The sequence below is a fragment of the Opisthorchis viverrini genome (assembly GCF_000715545.1).
Source record: "Opisthorchis viverrini unplaced genomic scaffold opera_v5_84, whole genome shotgun sequence".
Lineage (NCBI taxonomy): Eukaryota > Metazoa > Platyhelminthes > Trematoda > Opisthorchiida > Opisthorchiidae > Opisthorchis > Opisthorchis viverrini.
In genome coordinates, this window is record NW_008751741.1 from 1,133,182 (window position 1) to 1,155,520 (window position 22,339).

Sequence of the window (22,339 nt, forward strand, 5' to 3'; positions counted from 1 at the left end):
AAAGAACCGATCACCAGACGGACAGATCAGATGGCTAGACAATCTGTGGAGCCAATGGATCACAGGTTTCCGGCATAAGTCAAAGAGATCAGCTTCAGTGGTCATCTGGACACCGACCAACCAGGAAACAAGCCAAACAACCAACCAATGGAACTGACCCTTCCCCGGCTAGCAGAACGCATACACAAGCGCAACTCGGCTCAGAGTCCAAGCTAACGAGTCGCTGAATCACAAAGCAAGATGGCATCTCCATACACTGATATCACCTCGAGGGGTGATGAAACACTTTCAAAATACTGTCAAGTCACCTTATCTATTGAGTGTTCCCATTAGTAATCAGTCAACCACCTATCTGTGGCTTTGATGGGTCCCAATGCCAATGGGGCTCATTAGGGTCAAACAAGCTGTTTACTGCTCTTTCGGTTATGGTTGGATAAAAATTCCCAGGAAAATCACATTTTAAGGCCTTTCTGAAACGTGGTAAACGCTTGTTCAAATCCAACCCACACACGGGGCGGTCAGTACTAGTACAACAGTAAACCTATAAACAGGAAGTACATAGAGACATCGCCCATGAACAGCCCCAGTTTATGGGCCGAATGTCAGAGTAAAGTGTGGTTACGTACACAGCCACCGTTTCACTTTCTGATGACACTTGACCTGGTTTACACGGTGGACTTGTCAGTATTCGCGGTTCCAATACAAATCGAAAGAAATGAGCTCGGAAAACAAAATGAATCAACACAGATTCAACAAGGTCCCAGTTCAGGCATTCAAATATTCATTGAAGTTGAACGTATGCCTTCATCTTACCTGATAACTTATGGCAACACTCAAAGTTGAGTGAGTATTTTTGGAGGGGGTGGGTGAAATTTCCCGTCACTAAGCCCTTCCAAGAGAAACTTCTCTCTGTTTAGGAGACACATTGGTTCCCCCTGAAATCGTTCTTTCTCGTTAGCAAACAGGTGATTTCCAGAATAAACAAAGTATCCTCTGACGGCTCATGAGAAGTAGGACGTTGTAATGATCATATTTATCTGGCTCAGGGGGGAGCACGCATGGATTAAACAACCCAAAGCTGGATTACCACATGCTAAAATTTTCTTAAAACAGTTCTACTTACTTGTTCCTAAATCCTTTTCTTCCAATTCTCGGTTAGCTGAAAGTAGGAGTGAAATCACATAAGCAGCATTTATAGAAACACAAGCTCCACAACATTTCACGCATCGCAGTAGCCTTATTCCAGGGGATTTTGACTCAACTAAGTTGTCCAGAGCCTTTCATGTGACATGAACTGTGCGACCAAAATGTTAGTGACCCTGTACTGGAGCACAGTGCCAACCTGTCACTTATAGGTGTACTTAAGTGTTTAAGCTCCAATTTGGAAGAAGGAAAAAATAATTTGGTTTGCGGAATCCTCCCATATCTTAGTAGAACTTTGTCCGGAAAGTTGAACATTGTGAATGTCCCATTACCTTCGGAAGGTACGTACGTCGACTGTTTTCTATGGACCTGGAATCGCTACATAGTATCTTTTAAACTTCTGGTACACGTTGAACTCACCTTGAAGGATGAACGTCAGATTCTGGATTAAAATCTAGCTAGCTAAAACGATGGGACCGGTATAATAACCAAAAAGATTGCCCGACGCTATTCGTCATCATAGACCAGTTAAAAATACGCTCGCGAATATTCCATTCCAGCGAGAATATTCCTGTCTATTCCCCACTGATTGCAGCTGACGTAAAGAAACCCACTGCACAGCCTGATGGATTCACTGTTTTAATCGTTTTAGGATTGGACTACTCTCAAAGAATCAGTAGTCTAGTTACGTAGGCTCACCGATTGAGAGAATCAAAATACCGCAACTTTGGGGGCGGGAAAAATAACACAATGATTTGTAGATCTCTCCCGTTATCACATGGCCGTTCGGCATACTGGCCTGCGTTGCAGTGACCAAGCAACCGTGTCATGTATTCTTCGGTGTTTCAAAATTCGTGCTAGTGTGTATCACAGAGAGTTCCGACAGTGAAACCTGAAGCACTAAGTTAATGACATGGGAATTCACATATTTTAAGTTCTATTCAAAATAGCATCCAAATATTAGGTTTGCTCGACTGCCACTGATCTAAACTCTTCAGTATCATATACCTTTGTATCTTGCGTGCATGAACTGTTTGCGTTCCGTTTGCCTCCTGACACGACCAACCGAAGAACACTAAACGCTTGTAGAGGCCCATTTTCGAAGGTCAGTCCGGAAAAATGTGATACGATATATCTTTTGCAGTGATACCTCGTTTACAGCTCAGCGATTATTCAAGAGATGTTAGACACTGACATTATATAGAAAAAACTGGGTAGTAAAGACTTATTAGTTTATATCACACAGGGGAACTAATTAGTTAGTGAAAATATCTCACTTGAGGTAGAAGAAGACGGTTGACGATTAAAAAGCACCCAGAGGAGTGAAAATTAAATCGTCATTCACTATTAAAGCAAACCAGCAGAAGTGCGATATCAGTGTTGTACGTGGTATAAGATAAGGCCTGTGTAAATTAAGAACGTCAACCTACTCGAACCCGATACAAACGAAGAGCAGGTCAAGGTGTCACGAGATTAATGCAGGATTAGGTGCTAAATGGTTCTGTGTAGACAAAAAAAGGTAAGTCGGTTGATTTCAACAGCTTTCGCGGTCGGAGACGTGTGCTCATATTTAGGAATAAAAACAGTAATAAAAAACAAGGAGGGATATACGAAGTGACAGATGATTAGCAAGGGGTTAGACACTACACTTCTTGGGCAGCGAGAATGAAACCGCTGTAGCCATTTTTGGATAGGCTTGGCACTTCGTACTCCAAAAGACCTAGTCACTTGACTTATGTCTCCGAATCCGTTGAACACTGAACACGTCGTAGGATCCTGCGTATATTAGTCGTGCATAGTATTTTAATTTTAATGTCTCCGTTCATTACTATTAGTCAACCGATTTGACCATATCCTGTGTTTTTGATCCCGCGTCACCTCTTCTCGCTGATTGTGTAGATCAATACCCTGGCTTCACGTGACATAAACTATCGAACTTTAACTTCCCAGTCACGTAATGTCAGTACCTAACATCACAGGAGTAACCGTCGAGTCAATGCCACTGCGCAGGAGACCTTACAGTACAACTATGGCCCTCGTCTGTATCCTAGACTCCTCCCAACATAAAGTAGGAAATCTCTGCGTTTCTCGGATATAAGTGGGCAAGAGAACAGCGCCTTCAGTTTGGACGGAGTTCCCCATTCATACCAATTTTGGATAGAGAGGGTGCGCCAGTTCCTCCAGGCAGACTGCAGTCAAAAGCACAGTCTTCAGAACGAGTCCTCCAGCAGTGCGAAAGAAGACACAAACCAGAAGTCGCACACAGACTTGGCTGGTAGTCCTGATAAATTTTCTTAGTACATTCTGTTTCATAAAAAATTCAGAACAATCAATCAGAAAAATTGGCACCAAGTTTGGACAGGAGATTGCAAAGGAGTTGAACAGGGATAAGAAACTTGGGAAGGCAAACTGCTGTGCCTGCGAAATCTTGTAAAAGTTTGAACAGAAAGAAGAAGTCATTTACAGGCGTCTCAAACACAAGATCACCACTGCATGTCCGTCGCTTTCTTCACTTGGCAAGACTGATCAAGGCAAACCTGACAACCTGAAACCAAAGGTTTGCGAAAAAGTAGTGTTGGAGTTTGCATTTCTTAGCATGCCATTTACTACGACCACTATGGACACGGTTGACACACACATTCTGCTCCCCGAAACTGCATGCAAACTATCTGCATACATCATGTTCCTACTCAGTGAAAAAGTTCACGGTAGCTGTTTGTACATGAGGAAAATGCTAATTGGACTGTCCGAATTACTGCTGAACAGAGAGAAGCAAGTTGCGTGATTCTACTCGTGATTTCTAGTGAGGTATTCTTTTCTCGTGGATCAAAGCCTTCCTTAGGAATGAGAATTTCTCGCCACTTGAATAACTAGGTAGTAACTACATACTTCAACTCGTAAGTTACCGAGCTTCCTGGTGTGGTGAAATCAGTCATGTGAAATCAAAATGAGCGGAACATTGTGATAGGTTCATCCATATTTGTTTTCCAACTTGATACCCATCCGGACAGAATCCAATCTCAGTTCGACCAGATATTCGCAACTTCTGGCAATTTTTAGCTTATTCATCCTTTTTTAGGCCAAGAATGCTGAGTAACCCAGAAGGTGTACTGTCTTCAAACCCAGACGCTTGAAATCCAAAGCATGAAATTTTAAACACAGGGGGTTGGCTTGGGCCGACAAATAGATGTGTTGCCTGTGTTGGTGATGTTGTAAAGTACAAAGTGTATTGGTGAAAACTTACAACACATGTGCGAACAATATAAACTTAATGTTTACTAGATTAGTCAGCTGATCGACAGCACGAAACACTCGTTATTCAAAAGAAACTTTCGTGCCGAAAGCGTCCCAGTCAGCAGCAGCAGCGGTACTGATACCAGAAGGGAACACTGGCGCTCCACTGCCGTACAACCGTATCCTCGGATCTATGAAGGGGACCAAATGCGTCGATGCTTCATCGTGTTAAAAGCAACATTTATACAGTTACCTTATTTGATACGTGGAGTAGCGGTATGCTGCTGAGAGTGTTGTCGCACATCTCCGTCGTATGTTCATCATGACATTTCAGTGTCTGATTCTTCCACCAGTAAAAATTGCTGTTCAAACCACTAAGGAGTCGCCATGACATTTCTGATCAACCCCCCTAGTTGCGCATTATTCAATTTAGAATACTCAAAATTACCTTCTCGCCACCAAGTTATCAGTTCGCGGCACCAGATCATATGCTGTTAGGTGCAACTCACCCAATTTTGACTGCCAGTATTTGAAATTCAAGGTAATAACCCATCTTTCTAACTTCCAAGTGTGGTGAAGAGCATTGTGGCTGTCAAATACTTCTTTTGCAGAATTTTTGGCTCAGAAACTTTATCTTGCATGTGTTTGTGATTCGGCTTAACGTTTTATCTGAAAGTGTTCGCCTAACCCCTGAACATTATACACCCGTTGCCATGAAGTGACCGCTAAACAAACCTGAGAACTTGTGCCAAGGCTTGGAGAATACGCCTATCTACATGTTTGGATCCTTGGTCATCACCACAATTCCAAACATCTATGAAGAAGTCTCCACTTATAAAAGAAAGTACTCACAAGGTTGCTGAAAACTCTCCGACAGCCCACGACCGGTTTCGCCTTTCTTGGGGCTTCACTTAACCCAATCACCGCGTGTTTGGTACACATCCTTTTTCACACACAGTATGTAATTAGACTTTCGTCACCTCGAAGTTTACGTGAATGCTTCATTCAACTGCGTGTTTGGAAGCAAATCCGTCCTAAAAGCCATCTGATATTGGCTACAGTCATTGGCGCAGTCATTTTTACTGATTAGCTGGATAGGGTCGGTTGAGTGCTGATGTGAATCTCGCTTAGGTTCAATATTTCGTGAGATGTGCACTGCTGATGATTCCCAATGCTTCTCGGCTTTTCACCATAGATAGGCTCCATCTACTGGACAGAAGCTCTATTAAAAACTCCCACCCATACCCACTAATTTCGTCCTATTCTATCTCATAAGTTATGCTTACTTGATTGCGCTATTTCTCCTGTCATATGCCCACTCACTTCAAGTGAGTGCACTGACACCTACATAGACAGAGAAAACCAGAGTTTACCCCCCCCCTCAAATAACTGCCGAATTACTGAATCATCTGAGTAGAGCCCTGACACAAATCTAAGCCATGCGACTACGAAAAAAACGGAACCAAGCCCATGGTGAGCACAGATTACTCAGTAGATCTCAGCCAAGCGTTCAAAGTAATCCTAAGCAATCCAAACCCCATGCAGCTAGCTATTAGCGGAACTCTCGTAGTCCAGTTTATTCAGCAAAATTTATGTGCCAAATGGGTGTCCAACTTAGACTTGACTTTTCTCTAACATCCGTCCGTACTTCTTTACTTCTTTACTTACATGGTGACTATTCAACTCTATGATTCGTGGCTGCTGACAAAAGTAAACAAAATGTTAACTTCTCACCGGCTATATATCGAATTCAATTACCTTAGTGCGAGTGATAACTGAGAGGTTCGAGGAACACTAGGCAGATTTTCTGGCTCTGCGCATACCATAGCCCTGTTTATATTTTGCATATGTATAGTGGCCTGTAATGTTGTAATCATTACCGTCGAATTGTGCTAGAGAGTAGTTGGTCAAAACGGCTTCAGCAGTGAGCAATATTTACCAATAATCCATCGCACTAGATAGGGAAGTTCGTAACCGACTGTACTCATTCGAGCGCTTGCACGTCTTCTATTTACCGAATAAGACCGTCCGCATCGATCTCGAGTCAGAACGCCAGGTCCTGGTGTGCTGGTAGATAGACGGCGTGGATTGCAGTTCTCGTTAGATGTACCGACCGAGGAGGCACGTTTCCTATGGTGTTCTCCAGGTTGAATTAAATTCATTGGAATCATGTTCTCCGCGGGCTGCATTGGAGAAGCTCTACTCTGGTCCGCGGTGATATCTGCCGAAGGTGTATAAGGGGAACCAGGAGCGTCGAGTTGATAATCGGGATCTTCATGTGAAGTCACCTCAATTGTAGGTTTTTTAAGTGTTGGATAGGTGCGTTGTGAAATCGTATTCTTGCCCTGTTCTCCAACCCCTCCGTTAGCTGAAAATAAACATCAGATCATTAGCAATGGCTTCTAAAACGCGTCTGATAGTGTAGAGTATTGTACAATGGATTGAAACCGTAGCTACGTTGCTTTCATGCATCATGCCAGTGGCATGCCTTGCTTCCTCTTTGAAACCGTATAAATATAGATCCCAATTTCTTTGCATGTTGTAATTTGACGAAATTGGACTATATGGCAAGTAATTGATCAACAAATTATGTTATTAATACCCGCCCAGGACCAATGCACTGCGTCGTTCTTTTGGTTGAAGTGAAGGAACACGAGAAGTACGGCGGACATTTTCCATGGTACTGACACATTCCGAATTTGTTCATGATGTATTTTGCGCCTAACCGATTACCAGTACTTTTTATCGTCTTCCAGTCGTCTTCCAGTCGTTGGTCTCTAAGTTCGTCCATAGAGAACACAATTCTCAAGGTCGCCCGACAGACAACTTTGCGTTGACTAACGACAAACTCGACCTATCCCTTAACACCCCCTACATGCACTCCTCTGTCAATTTATGAGCAAAAACCGTACATAAATGGTTTTGCAGTACCAACATCCCTCATGTTCCGAATAGTACTTTATCCTAGCTACCTCTTCATTTAGTCAATCGCGGCGTTTTTACAAATTTGTGAGACAGAAACCTTACTTGCGTCTCTGTACTTCAAGTTGTGTAAAATAAACTTCGGGTGTGAAGTCAAAAACGAACGCATTTTTGGATACAATCTGTTGATCTGCTAACGGAACGCAGTCCTTCTATTTAGGCTGTCTCTATCTAGGGAATTCATAGCACAGAACTGTTTAACAGTCACAAACGACTGACAAGCTGAATGCGTTGCGGGAGAGAAATCTTCCGGTTGACGAACAGGAGATACCCTACTTCTATATTCTCATTTCTGTTAGACGGAAACGAAATGGCCACCGTCTTAATAGTTAATATTTAGTGTGTGCCAGTTGGACAAAGTGAAGTATGCTGCGTTCTATCCTCTTGAGGCAAACTAACACTCGACAGGCAAATTTCAGTTCCGGTTGTAAACAGAGCTCACATCAGGTGTACACCTACGCCGCAAGAGTAGGTTGGTTCATTTACTGGCTTCATACGAGGGGGGTAGTAGCTCCTATATTCATATGAATAAAACAAAAAAAAGCGGAAGCTTTCAACACCTCAAGCGTACGCCACACTTGAAAGTACGACTCACAGTATGCAAAATAACAGGTAAATGGTGAATGCAAGTCCATTTTACCTGGATGGCCTTCGAATCTGCCAAGTACTAGGTTAGAGTACCATACAAAGGAGGTGTCAGGATTTCCACATCTCCGCAAATCATACAATTGTAAGGGTTAGCCATTCAACGAGATACATAACTGTCTGGTGAAACGCGGCCATATAACCGTAGAATAACGTCAGTGACCGATCGTCGGGACCACATTTTCAACAGTCCTTCTATTTTTTTGTGATCAAACAGAGGTTTGTCGAAATCCTTCAAAGCGCAGATCCTTATTGATGGGAAAACTTAGTCCTCAAATAGGCTGGCGGATGGAGGTGGGTCCAAATGTTTAGCGAAACGAGTTCCAGAGAATCATAAAATTCCAGTTCGCAGGAGAGGGCTAAAAATATCAAACTGGATTTGACCTTACGACTTCAGTGACCTTCAAAATGCCATTTAAGCCGCTGACATCCTCTTCTCAAGCACAACCACGTGAATAGTAGAAGGGAGCCAGATGCGGCCAAACAATGACTTGGCAGCAAAGTATAAAAGCCATTTCCGGCAAACTCAGCTGCTCTGGTCACTGCCGTCTTTCTGGATGGGGACCCCGAGACGGGCCACATTAATGGTTAGGGACATTGTCAGACATGGCCCAGTCACGCCCTCAATGGCGCTCATGCATCCAAGCTATTACCTTCAATGCATATCTCCCTTACAAGTTCACCCACTTAACAGTCCACCTAGAGTGCTGTATTTAATCGCTAACTTATCTGCTCCCGCCTGCAATGCGCTGCTACCTACCCCCCTCCCCAAATCATTGGTGAACGAAACTGTGGCAGCTACAACCACTGTACGACAAGTACGCGGTTATTACGGCTGACAATGATGATGATGATGATCTCAAGCACAAAAGTATAAGCTGAAGCCTTCAGACGCTTATATAATTTGAGCCTCAATGAGGGCTTTTAAGAAATTCTTCTAATATATTTACTCGCTTTCTTGGGTGACCAGGATAGTAAGGGAAATCAAAAATAGATATCAAACCATTCTAAACCATCTTTTATCCGAGGGTGGCTGAAGAGAGCTTGTAGAATTGCCTACGACGTCATCAAAACATCTTGAAGTAGTGCTTTCAAAGGTGTCACTCACAAGATGGGAGAGCGCATATATCACGCAGGATAGTCGAAACTGTCTTTAAAGTTAACTTATGGGATACTTTTGGTGTCTGATAAAGTGGAGGGTATGGTCCTTAAGTAACCGTTATACAAATCCGATGACTATTACTGAATATATTCTGGATACTGAAAAATCGCAGATGGTGGACAAGTTAACATTTGCAGAGATAATAATTTCCCTCCAATGAACCCTATGGAAATAGGATGGGGTAATTTCCACCAGGATCCTAGTTTAGAAGCAGAATAGTTTGATAACTGATGAGCTGCGTGTTTCTTTCACTCCGGAAGTCGTTAGATTATTCTATTTGGATAGCCAAAAGCGGGAGACAGAGGGTGGAAAAATGGGCATTCTTTAGAAAATTGTGAGCCTTTGATACTTTTCAAGATGCACAGCCTTTCTGTAAGGGCACACCGCGGATAAGTTACAAGAGATAGTCCAAATAATAAAGATTGTGCACAACCGAGTTGGTATCTAATCGCTTTTCCGTTTTTCTCACAGCCCATCACGCTCCGTCGTAGTCAACAGCTAATCGGAGTCGTCATAATTTTGTACTCAGTGTGCTAGTAATGTTGTGTTGGTTCACTATTGTTACGCCGCCCGATCAATTCTTCGTTTCTGAAATCTTCTTTTTCTGAAAACGCAAAGCATACAGGCATTTGTGCACGATTCACCACTTTTCGTGAAACACAGCTAACCCGGTGAAGACAGCGTAAATATAGAGGATTCTCGACGTAATACACTACTCACAATGTTGCTGAAAACGAGCGATACAGCTGGTTTCCAGATGACTTTTCTGTCAGAACCAGATAGGTATGCAATGGGTGTGTTTTACTGACCAGAGTATTTTGTTTCTTACTGGCCTAGTTTCTATTCAGGAGCTTTTATAACATGTGTGGCTAACAAGGAATGGGTCGTAACATCCTTGCGTTAATAATGTCTATCCAGATGGACAACTTTTTTCGGGGGTGGGTAACTGTACCAACTCCACATAGCTTTACGCACGAAAATGCTGGCAAGATTTATAATTATTGGCTTGAGCTTCTACTTGACCTGAAACTCCCCGAAAAAACATTACTCCTGAATTGAAGAATCTTTCTAATACTACTGAACAGTATTTCACAAGGGTTAGCGTGTGTATTCATACCCAAAGAGCCGTTCATCACGAACGGCTGTCCTGCTGCTGCAGATTTTTCCACTGCCTGTGACCCAACGTCACTTTGTGTGCCTGGCGTTTCTCCTTTCTCTGGTTTTCTTTTCAGCTTACACAGCTCCTTCCGAAATCGTGTGTACATTGGACAGGCGCGGTTGAAACAAACTGCAAGAGGTTGTTTAATCTTCACCCACGTTCTGTTCACCCCGTCTAGTAGCCGTTGAATAGGTGTTGGCCAGAACGTACCGGAACCGTAGCGTTTTTCCGCTTCTTTTTGGCGACGGTGAATGGTGCCACCAGCCCACGTGACCAGCACGTAACAACAATAGAATACCAAAAAGCCTGAGAAAGGATCAAATTGAGGATTCAGAGTGTTTCACATAGATCATGAGGCTTTTGTTGCTGGAAACCACTGGCGTGCACAAACACACAAAAGAAACTTTTAATGGCGGAAAATTACGTACCTAAAAACTGGAATAGTGATAGGAGAAGTTATTTAAAAACATCGATGTTGTTTGGATTGAATATTATCAGCTGTTGTGAAATCCTCGTGTACCCTTCTATCTAGTCAGCACACCTAAGTGGATCATTTAGACCTGAATGCTGATTCTCTCAGACGATTGCTTTATAACACAAAAACTGGTAGTGTGCACAAATTTACCTAGATCCAGCGTCTTGTTTGAAAAATATCGCCCAAGTTGATGGAAAGACTGTTAGCCTCAGTTTGTTGCAATATGTAAGGTAAATTTCCTCGAACGGGTAATACCGTAAACATCAAGTCACTTATATTTCATCATCCAAAAACCAAACCCGAATCTCGACCTAAGTAGTTCTGAAAGTTAATAGTCTTGACTAGAGTGGCCGACTAGTACTTATTTATCTTGAGAGTGTTAAAACTTAGGCACCATAATTTGATAATTGATCGGTTCGGCCAAATGTTCCGCTTGGTCAAAATGCCTGTGAACGGCTGTCATACAGATGTGCCTCATGAACACGGGTCCCCGCATGAGAACTATAAAAATGCTATTTAGAGGTGAGTAGATTAGAGTAAGTAAAAGTTTGTGACAGTTTGCAGACAGATTGTGAGCTGAGCTTAACACCCACTATAAATAGATGATGTCACCTCAGTAAGGTGGTAAACCTGGATGACAAAATAGATTATTTTGAAAAAACTTATGAACGACCAATCAAAACACTGAACAATCCCTTCAAGAGGAATATATGCTTATTTAAGCAAGGCCTCTATTGTCTATTTCGTTATTTTATCCTTGAGCAGAGACTTTAGTGGTGCTAACTTGGATATTTTCTCGAAATAGCTGGCTGACGAGAACTGTATCACATGCTTCTAAACCAGGGGAGAGGTGGATCATCTGTTACATCTTCGAGGTGTTTGGTACTGTTGTGGACTACAGTCACTTAATGCTTTCTTATTACCGTGACCCCCGGTCTGAATAGCCGCCTGATCGCCTGGTGCGGTTGGCCAAACCAGAAAAAGTCAATGCCTGTGCGAACCGGCTGATCTATTGATCACTGTCGCGGGTCGAAAAGTGATACTAAGACTACAACTCATCTGGCAAGGGCGAGTGAAGAACAACCAATGAAATCGGTCTCAACGAAAACGTTTATTCCATTGGCTGTTATGTAGTCCCGTTACGTTCGGAGCTGGCTCTCCTAATAGGCACAGTCTGTGCACTCAGATTTTCCACCCTGCCTACAGTAAATCCCCAAAAATTACATCGTTTTCACACCGCTGTTACTGCCACATACTAAACGCAACCTACTCAACTTACTTGATGGTCGTCAGCCTCCTGTCATCTACCCTCGTAAAAATAAGTGTATTATGTGCCGTCAAAATACGCTCGGATAAGAACCACAAAGCATGATACTCTATCACGAAAACCAGCCAAGAACATTAATAACGGCGTAGAAATCGGTTAGTGTAAAATTACTGTTAGTTGCTTCATTCTCTCTGCAACCGTGGTGCTGCAAGACCACCCCCAGCCCGCTTGGTGGTCGTTTTTGGTGGGATCAAAAAGCTCAACAAATATGGCAGGAAATCAAATCAGCGGAGTTCCTGAAGTCAGCTGGTTGACGTGATATTCAACTGCTAAATCCCTCAAAGATGCCAGACATTCCTGGAGTAGCGCGCCGTTTGGAGGGAGATAATTCTCATTTTTATCTCCTCCGGTTTTTGGGAAGTCGGTTTTTGGTGGAGCATTTCAACGGAAAAACTTCCAAACCGCTAAAATCTTCCCTCGGATAGAAGTATTTTTTCACCTTTATGAGTTCTTCGTAAACTGAATAATGTACAACTAAAAGCCACATGACTGCCTGTCAGCTAACTGAGTTTCTTCGCCCTTAACCGACCCAGCCGGCTACCTGGCACAATTGGTTCATTCAAGTCACTTTGTGAGTCGATTCTAAAGTCGGACTTGTGATTGAAACAAATTTTTACGCTAGCTGAGTCAGACTTGCCATCAGAAAATATCAACCAGCTTTTTTCATCCTAATGCTTATGGCTTGGTTTTACTCTGAAACGATGCACTGGCAATCAGTGAAAGGTCGCGCGTAAGTAAAGGCTGGGCCCATTTTTTGCCTTAGCGCAAAGTAAAGAGGTAGTGTCCAGACTCCTGATCAGAAGTTTGATTTCAAACCCATGTAGCTAATCGCGATGAGCCCCAAGAAGAATAAAGTAGCAGCGCAGCCCAGTTCGAAATCTCAGTATTAGTTTACTTGAGGAATGAAGCCTTCGTATGAGATCTTGTCAAGACCTCAACATTACATTCGTATACTAACCCACATGCTTTCCATGAGTAATTTGACATTATGTGCCGAAATTAGCGCTAAACACTATGAAATTTCCTTGGTGTTTTTATTCAAAAAGGACAGTTCTAAGTCAAATCTAACCGATTGCATCCGCGTAGTAAAGTCGGCGTCGAATAAGTATCAGAGCGCTCCAGCTGACTGCTGACAAGTAGAAGAAGATATCTTTCAGAAAGGGTCGGCGGCTCATCTTGAATGGCGTACTGGCTATGACGAGTCCAGCTGTAACTGTATTGACCAGTAGACCAGAGCCTGTGGGATAAAATGAAATGCAGGTTCAGGAAAAGCTATCCCAACAACACAATCGAGTAAAGCAAGGACAAGTAAACAATTTCACCATAAACGATGTGTTTAGCGGTTCCCCTTTAGGCATATGAGATAAACACTCTATAGAAATGGAACAACATTAACTTTTGACCCGAAGTATCCTGAGCTAACTGTTCACGGGGAAGGTGTCAAGGAGATAAACAATTTTTGTGCAAAACCCTAACCCTTCCTCAGTAACAGCAAGGAGCAAAAACTTGGTAATTCGAACTTATTAGGTGAAAATTCAGTCACTAGTTTGCAGGATCAACACTCACTTATTAGAAAGAAATGAGCATAAATGATCAATTTGGAGAAAAGAGTTGTCAAAATGGTAATACTCACTTCAAGTTGACTTTAAACTTTAAAAACTAGCCCCGTTTCGTGTAGTTCAACTTGAGATGGAAAATATCACTATTCTCGTATCATTTCCACCCTATCATCCTCGAGCTAGCACATTTTGACTTACAAAGTTAACAGGTGATATTAGCGAAACACACTCATTAGCAAACAAATTTGGTAATGCAGGAGACTCATTTGGAACCCAGCTGAATTCCTCGTTCATGACTTATGTGCTGCACCGCTAGTGGTCGAACAGTTCAGTGTTCAAACTACTAACCTGGAGGTTGTGGGTTCGGGACTCTCTAGAGCTCTATGAGATGCGCACTGCTGATGATTCCCAAAAAGGGTGAAACAGCTGTACAGTGCTCTTCGACCCTTCGACATAGCTGGGCTTCAACTTACAGGGTGGATTTTACACTAGGACTGTATGTACCTAATAGCGTGCAAAATTTCCAGTACTTTCGACTTCTGAAACCACAAAACGCCAACCAAATCCGGATAAAATAAGAAAGATGTCGGTAACGACCAGTGGCTGGGCCCGTTGCTATTCCACCTTTAGACTTCACGTTATGTTCACACGAAGAAGCCAACCAACAGAATCAAGCAAAAAAACCTTTTGTTGCGTGTGCCTTAAGAAACGTCTACTAAACTTGTAGTAATAACTCATTACAGGAAATACCGAGACTTTGATGCACGTCAAACTGAATGATTCCTTGGATGTAATCTGAGGAAGATTTTACACCAAATACGCCCATGGTTCGAGTTACCAACTGGCTTCTCCAAGATTTCAATATCCTCACAAGATCAACCAAGATCAGCCAAACTTCATGAATATTGAGTCATCTTTTAACAACATTGAACTCTGAATTCGGTCTAACTGGGCACGCGTATTGCAGAACACTAAAGGCAACCCATCCAACACACTTGAAGAATGGAACACCTGTAAAAAAATTAAAGTTTTCTTATTGGGAATTCCGCAATTTTTCTTTCTAAAATTTGGTGATTTCTGAAAATTCTCAAAACATTTAACGAGTTTTATAAAACACGTTTTATTTCAGATCGCCCACTGTCGTTAAACGCCTCTCAACATGTGAATAAAGGATGAACTTCGAGGGATCAGCGCATTCACATCCTGGACTAACTGTTGAGAGATGATTTTTTTTATTTTTGTGGTTTTGATCAAGCAGACATTTAGCAAAAAATCAATCAAATGCATTCATGCACATCTGTAGAGCAATGGCAGTCGTGTCGCACAGCGTTCATGCTAGTACCCCTCAGTTGTTTAACTGCTGCGTTTTTCGTGCCCCGAGTGGACTATACAGCTTTCCTGAAAGTATGGTTTGCTTATATGAATGTGTTAAACGAAGAGAAGGCTCTTAGCACATCGCTTGTGGATGCATGATTGGTTGAATTCCGGACTCCAACGAATGTGCAAGATTCGAACTTGAAACCAATAATAGAATAATCAAGTCGGAACTCAACATTGGCCTCAGAAACAATTCCACCTGAATCTGGCCTGTTTGTTGGTCACTTCCGCGTGGAAACGAACTAACTAAGTCTCGATTATTACCCTAAGCAGCGTTTCCACCTGCACCTCTTATCACACGTTTACCAGTAAGCAAATGACCTTTGAAGCAGTTGTTTGAAGACAGAAGAAAAACCACCAGCAACTTCTGTCTAACAGACTGTCCCGAGAAATAAAGTGAACTAGGCGAGGGAAGAACTGGACGTTTTCAGATAGCTCAGTGATGATAGCCCGCTAACACAACTTGCCCGGTACTCTTTATGCTTTTCTTCGTACTCTAATGTACAGATGCAAGAAATAAGGCGATTTTTTTACCGAAGGTTTAAAACCACCGAGCTTAGCAAAGTGATTCCTGTTATGTTCTACCTGAACCCAAATTGGACTGATTTCGACGAATCCACTCATTCGCAACTCAATTTGGTTTTCACGAGAAACTCAATCAGATCTCTCGTCCATGACTTTTTTCAAATAAATGTGCCGCACAAAGGCCGCCTCAGGTTTCAGTTGGCACGATATTCGAGATATTGCAGTATATTTTCATGAAGGAAACTACTCACAAGGTTACTGAGAACTCTTCGACAGCCCACGACCGGTTTCGTCCCTATTGGAGCCGATCAGGTAGGCGCGGTCCCTTAGTTTCCATCTACCTTATGTTCTACTTGAACCCAAATTAAACTGTTTTCGAGAAATACACTCGTTTGGAAATCAATTTGGATTTCACGGGAGACTCAATTGAGCCTCAAGAAGGGCGAAACCGGTCGTGAGCTGTCGAAGCGTTTCCAGCAACCCTGTGAGTAGGTTCCTGTTATGTTGGCTAATTTCTCTTCCGCGTATTTATGAGCTTTAAGAAACCCCGTTCAACCCATGTAACCAACAAACTTCAAAAAGTGAACTTTACTTTTAACCTTAGAAAATGTGTAGTAATTTTCGGTTTTCATTTCAAATTGTTGTAGTCTGCCACATTTTTAGCACATACGAAGGTGAAATACTGGATGAGCCTGCAGTAAGCTGTGAGTGAGTAGTCGGCTACAAGGTGCGTGAATTTGAATTTTGTTCCTCCTATTTCTGGCAACAGAAAATGGGAAAAACATAGGACTGACAGGTGAAAATGAATTTAGTTGTACTTTTTTCGACTTCTTCCATATGGTTTGGATTGGTGTTTCTGTAACATAAAATTGTTCTATTCTGCTCATCTCATCAGTTTCTTCAGGTGGGTATCACCTCTCCACAAATCACCGTGAACCACAGAGAAAAATCCTTTCGAAACTCTAGATAAAATAATGAAAACGAGATGTGCGTGTTTAAAGTCGACTGAAACTAGGCATTTGTTGTCCAAGGAGCATTTATTGATCCTCAACAGACCATTCATTTTACTAAGTATAACAGCGAGAGTTTTTGGACTCTCGCTGGATTACACTTCCGAACTAAAGATTCACAGACCGTGGTTATTCTTGACACAGGATATTTGATCGAACGATCACTGATTTCAATACAATTTAGAGTGCATCAGATGTAACATGAAGTATTCAGTACGGTACTATTCAATAGGTAGACCAATCTGTGGAAAAGGGCTTGTTCACCTCCTTCATCCCAGTGATATAGCCTCCTTTGCAAGCATTTTACGCCAGAATAATCCGATGAAGCATGTGCAATCATTTATCAGAATATTAACCGACTCATATTTCACTCCATACAGGAAGTTTCACAACCTTTAAATTTTTGCAAGACTGTCAAAGACAAGCACATTCGATGTACACGCATCAGTAGACTTCGAAAGAATTTGTAATAGGTTAGAATGTAGCGATCTGACAACATCCTCACACTCACCTAGAAGGAATCCCAAGCCAAGTCCTTCGTCTGGAGCATCTGGATCTCCCGTAGTAATCGCTGTCACGGCGCTAAAGACGTCAGGAGCACCATTACCAAATGCAAGTAACGTTACACCCTGATGGCACAACGCAATAAGATAAGGATGCAAGCCACATGGACGCATGTAAATACAAGAGAGATCACTAACAGTCACAGTCGTGAGACAAACAACAAGGAAGATTCAAAAGAACTAGTGACCTCTGAAATTCCGCACCGGTGGAAGCAGGCTGAGAAAGGACGATTCCAAGACAGCAACAGTGTGCTGCAATAGGTTGCTTGAGTTACGTCAGCATAGTACTCCTCTGTTCGCGGGATTCCACAAGGGTGATCAGTTCTATCGACAGATTGGCCTTGAAGATGCGCACGTTTTTGAGGTAATAAGCCCTTCAGAAACCAACACGAATCACCATTTGATCCTCCAGTTAATCTGTTCCTCGAGAGGAAACGCGTAAGCAAAGAATGTCTACACCAATGGCCCGGACTTTTTTCAGCTTCAAGCCCATTATGCGTAAACAAAACTGTTAAATCTACTCGTTATAAAGATGAAATAATTCTTGAGCTGGGTGTGCACACAACACTGCTGCTTGTTTGGAATACCTTGCCGTTGCAAGAGTGCCCGAGGTTGGAGGCCAGGATGAAACGATTTATGTCTCCATACTTATGAGTTTTCTAGCAGTTAGCATCATCCTTACCAACTATAAGTAAAGCTTTTAGAAATGTCATTTTGTGTGAACCTTTTGTTTTAACTTATCCAGATGAAAAAGACGGCGGCTAGAGGACATTCCATAGGTTCATCGAGTTGAACCAGACTGAGGCGATTAATGATACACAAGAGCAATAAATAACCGAAATGTTCATCTCAGTTGAAAGGTGGATTTCATTCTATCCTAACGAAAACTCAGATCCAAGTGACCCGATCTGGAAAGCACGTGGCACTTACAACAATAGGAAGTATCTTGCAAACTCGAGAATGTGTCTCCCAAGCGGGACCGAAATACCATTGAAACCGACCACTCTGTTGAGATCTGCTTGACGGTTTCCGTCCTACTGCAATGTAGTCGATCGCTAACAATTAACTTGACCGAGGCTTTATTGATTATTCGCTAGAGACCTTGAGCTTGCCTAGCCTGGTCTGCGCGAATAAGTACATTTCACTTGACAATTTGCAAGACTTCTAAGCCATCCCTTTTTCGGACTGTGTTACATCTGTTGCAACGGAAGAGACTGTGTGAAATAATTTCATCTAGCAATCTTTCTTCCTTCCGCGTTATTCAAATAGTTAAGGGGGATAAAATGTTTTAAAGATAACCTTTTTCAGAACAGTAGAGGTCGACAAGTTTTCTTGTAGCGTCTATGAGGTAAGTGAGACTGGTTATTGCCATCATGCTTACGAAAAATTTCCAGCAAACACTTCACGGATTTCTTCCACAAGATGACTTTATTTCGCAGGTTTGAATTAAAACAATGTTATTCACAAGATGAGAGTAGTTCGTCCCCACAAGTATAACCTCCGCAGGATCGTTCTGAAGCGCACGCAGTCGTATTTTGGTGTACAAAACCACACCAATAAAAGCTTTGGGCATTCATGTAGTGGACGTGTGTGAATTTAGACTTCTTCCATTCTTTACTTGCAAACAGGGGACTAGAATGAAACAAGGGGCTACAATAAACTACAAAATCTACCTGCACCTGTTATCAAGATCTCCTCAACGTAGTTCCTATGCTTGACAAAATGTTTTTTCCCGCCGTCTATCCATAAAATTAGACGCAGACTTCTCAAACCGAACGCTTTGCATTTTGGGTGAGGCGTTGGAAAAATGTTACCAGGCCAATCTTTTCGTAAATTTCAGTTACTATTCGGTCGGAAAAAATGCTTGTCACTCATTTCTTGAAGTATTATTCATTTTGCACCAAAGAACACCCTCAATCACTCGATGATTACCCAGGCAATCTTGATAACGAGCATTTACGACACAAATGTGAAGGATTTTTTATTATGTATTATATGGCATTATGTAGGAAATTTAGATTTCCTTCAACCTTCTTGAAATATGAATCCTATTCCTAGGAGATCGCAGTGGCTGCCTTATAAACTTATCTGGGTAAAGAAATTCTAGCGTGTGCAAAAAAACTCATGTGCAGGTTAGTGTCAACAAGAGACTCAGTTGAATAACAGCTGGAAGGCTCGGTAACCATGTCATTCAAATGTACGTACTGTCCTGATGGACTGTCAAAGAGCGACTTCCACCCCAAAAATGATGCTTGGTGCCACGAAAACATGTATCGATATCCGGAATATCGTGCCGATGGGAAGATGAGGTAAACTCTGTGTCATTTTGGATGGAGAATGCCAGGGACGATTTTGCGGTTGACACCATCTTAATTTCAAAGTGCGTCTCTCGGCAACTTGATGTTCACCAGCAATCGCATATACTCCTCTCATCATCGACGGGATAAGGTCAGCGTTTAACACTAGTGTTTTGCCGCCGTACAACCACATCTTATTTAGAAGCTTCATCGTGAAGGAAAGAATAAGAGTGGATGGTTCTTAGAGACGGACTTCTATTCGTTCCGAATGCTCACACCTCTAGATATTCATCCAGTACGAATCGAAATTGTCAACAAGAACGTCACTGACATTGACCAATCCAACTAGACAAGTACCGACAGAAGGTAAAACAAAAGGCAAACAGTGCAACTACGAATATATATTGTTTTTACCCGTTTACTTTAAACTTCCATGATCACGCTGCGTCTGCACCACGCATTTGGAATTTACAAACCCACGTAGAAATAATGCAACATGTCAGACACGAAAATAATTCTTATCGGCATTCTTGAATTCATAGTTGTCATTGGTAAAAAGCTAGCATAAAAGACATTCACAAAGTGAAACTTTGTCAATTGTTCTGAAAGATGAGCTCTTCAAAGTGGCTGGGCACATCTAAAAACTCAGTTCGCTGGTAGATGTCTACATAACGGGGTTAGTTGTTTGGGGGACCACAGCTTGGTTTTGTCGATACAATAACTGATAACAGACACTATCTGTCTTTCATTGGTAAAAATTTACTTACGTTTCGCGTTTTTGATGTATTTTTAGATGGCGTGAAATATTTTGCTTTGTCTTAGAAAAATGTTCCTCACCATCTAGCTGAATGCCAAAAAAGATAACTTTCGTATCAAGTTGTTCGACTCTTATACCACAAAACTAGGTAAGTGGTCGCTAAGATGTTTTTTCATACCACAAAGAGCCTGGGTAATATGAAACAACGTATGCTAATTAGCTGTGTTAAAGTACGTTTGTAGCCTTCTGACGCAACGGCAATGGACCTTATTGTGATGCTTGCTTACTTCAGCAATCCAGTAAGCCTTACTAGAGGATGCTGTTGGGGAATCCGCGAAGCCTCTCCCACCGGGATGGTGAATAGTTAGAGGGCTAAAGAACACAATCACCTGACCTTCCAGGTTTTGGGTGGCAAACTGTTTCTTAAAAATCTGAGCTACTCGAGTAGTGTAGGCTTTGACTGATAACCTTAAATTAGGCCCCGAGGCAGTATCTCAGCTCAGACACAACCATGAACTTGACAGATATGTATGTATTATACCAGTATACAGTACTAGTGTACCGCTCTCGATAGTGATACTGTGTGTAGTTTCAACCTAAGTTTTAGCCCTAATACTTGTCCCTAACCTAATACTTACAATAAGTATTGCAACTGTGATTTTTTTCAACAAATAGTGTTAATCTCGCAATTTTAGCCAACATTTCACATCATTTCAGCTAAAACGAACGCCTTGGAATTGCATTATCCGAACTTGTTCAGTCAACTGTCTAACGTGGTAGACGACCGGTAGGTGGAGTCAACAATGTGGGCATTTAGGCTGTGCTGTTTCCCCTGATGCGAATGAAATACACAACTATCTCATCTAGTGGAGGTTATCCGTTCAACAGAGGTGGCTCGACCACTCTTGACACCTACTCCCAACGTTGGATAATTTACTTTCGTTAGGTTTGGACGAAGTGACATCGGTGCTGCAAATCCAGAGTGAGGCAAAACGTCGTGTTCTATTCTTCTTTGTGTCTACCTTTGTATAAAACCATGTCACCGATTCGTGAAGATTTGCTCGGGGACCACAAAAAATGTTCTCTCTTGAGGGTCCTTATTCATGATGGGCCATTTTTGGTCGAATGCTCAGCATAACTTCATCCGGTGTGCGGTGGAAGTATATCAGGAAGGTCAGATTCCTGAATGTAACCTCAGAACGCCCGACACCTACTGCTCCACCAAAATTTCAACAAAGAAGTCGGCAAGCATCCAGACCGGTCAATCATTCAATCGATTCATCAAAAGCCACGCCACAGAAGCATGACCGAATGTGATCAGCGTTCAGGCATTCCATAGAGGCACGATCGATGTTGACGAGTGTTCAATAAAGCCTATCAGACAGCCTGGATCAATGTCAGAAAGTCCCCTTTAAATAGCGTGGGACCGTTGTAACTCTTGCTCTTGCACTCGCTTGTTCGGAATATAGCTGTTGTGTTCCCTTCTGTGAGTCTTTTTTCCGGCAACTAGGCACTGGCGCGGGTCAGCAGCAGATAACACAGATTTGCGAATCAGCAGATATAACAAAGTACTTCCACAACAACAGACATAAAAACGTGAAAAAGGATACCGCAAGATTTTCACCCATGTGCATCGTTCTTGCGAGTGCGATAAGCGAGGGACTGAAACTGTAAAATAAATTGTGGAAAGAAACAATGACCTGTGGTTTTCAATTTTCATTAGAAAATTCATCAGTAATTCAACAGCTCAAGGAGTAATATATGCCTGTCAATCGTTTATTCAACAGTGATGGGTTAATCTCATCCGAGTGACCAAAGACCGTCCGTTTTTATAGCCTTCGAAAAGAAGCATTACAGAGTGAGGTACAACAGATTCTCTTAGTATTTTTTGTTTACACTTTACTGTAAGTTAAATAACTACTTAGACGTATCAGTGTGTATTAAACACGCTTTGCGCAAGCCTATGCCTGATCAAGGTAGCTTAAACTCCGTTGTATTCCGTAACGAGCTCTATTCTTCATAGATAACATTTGAACGATGTGTATATTGACCAATTCCATGTTGGTTCCTTAAAATCTACTCCAAAATCACATTCTTCAAAGGACGGGCCAACATTCGGAAAAA

The 22,339-nt window shown here is 42.1% G+C and overlaps 1 protein-coding gene across 1 annotated transcript; it reads right to left on the reverse strand.

Moving 5' to 3' along the window:
• Positions 1–6,284: 6,284 nt before the first annotated feature.
• On the reverse strand, positions 6,285–17,275 carry T265_04874 (hypothetical protein; the record flags this gene model as incomplete). The annotated part of the gene is made up of 4 exons (XM_009169728.1): positions 6,285–6,745; positions 10,284–10,631; positions 13,197–13,364; positions 17,110–17,275. 4 exons carry the CDS (start codon positions 17,273–17,275, stop codon positions 6,285–6,287), a joined length of 1,143 nt encoding a protein of 380 aa, XP_009167992.1.
• Positions 17,276–22,339: the final 5,064 nt, after the last annotated feature.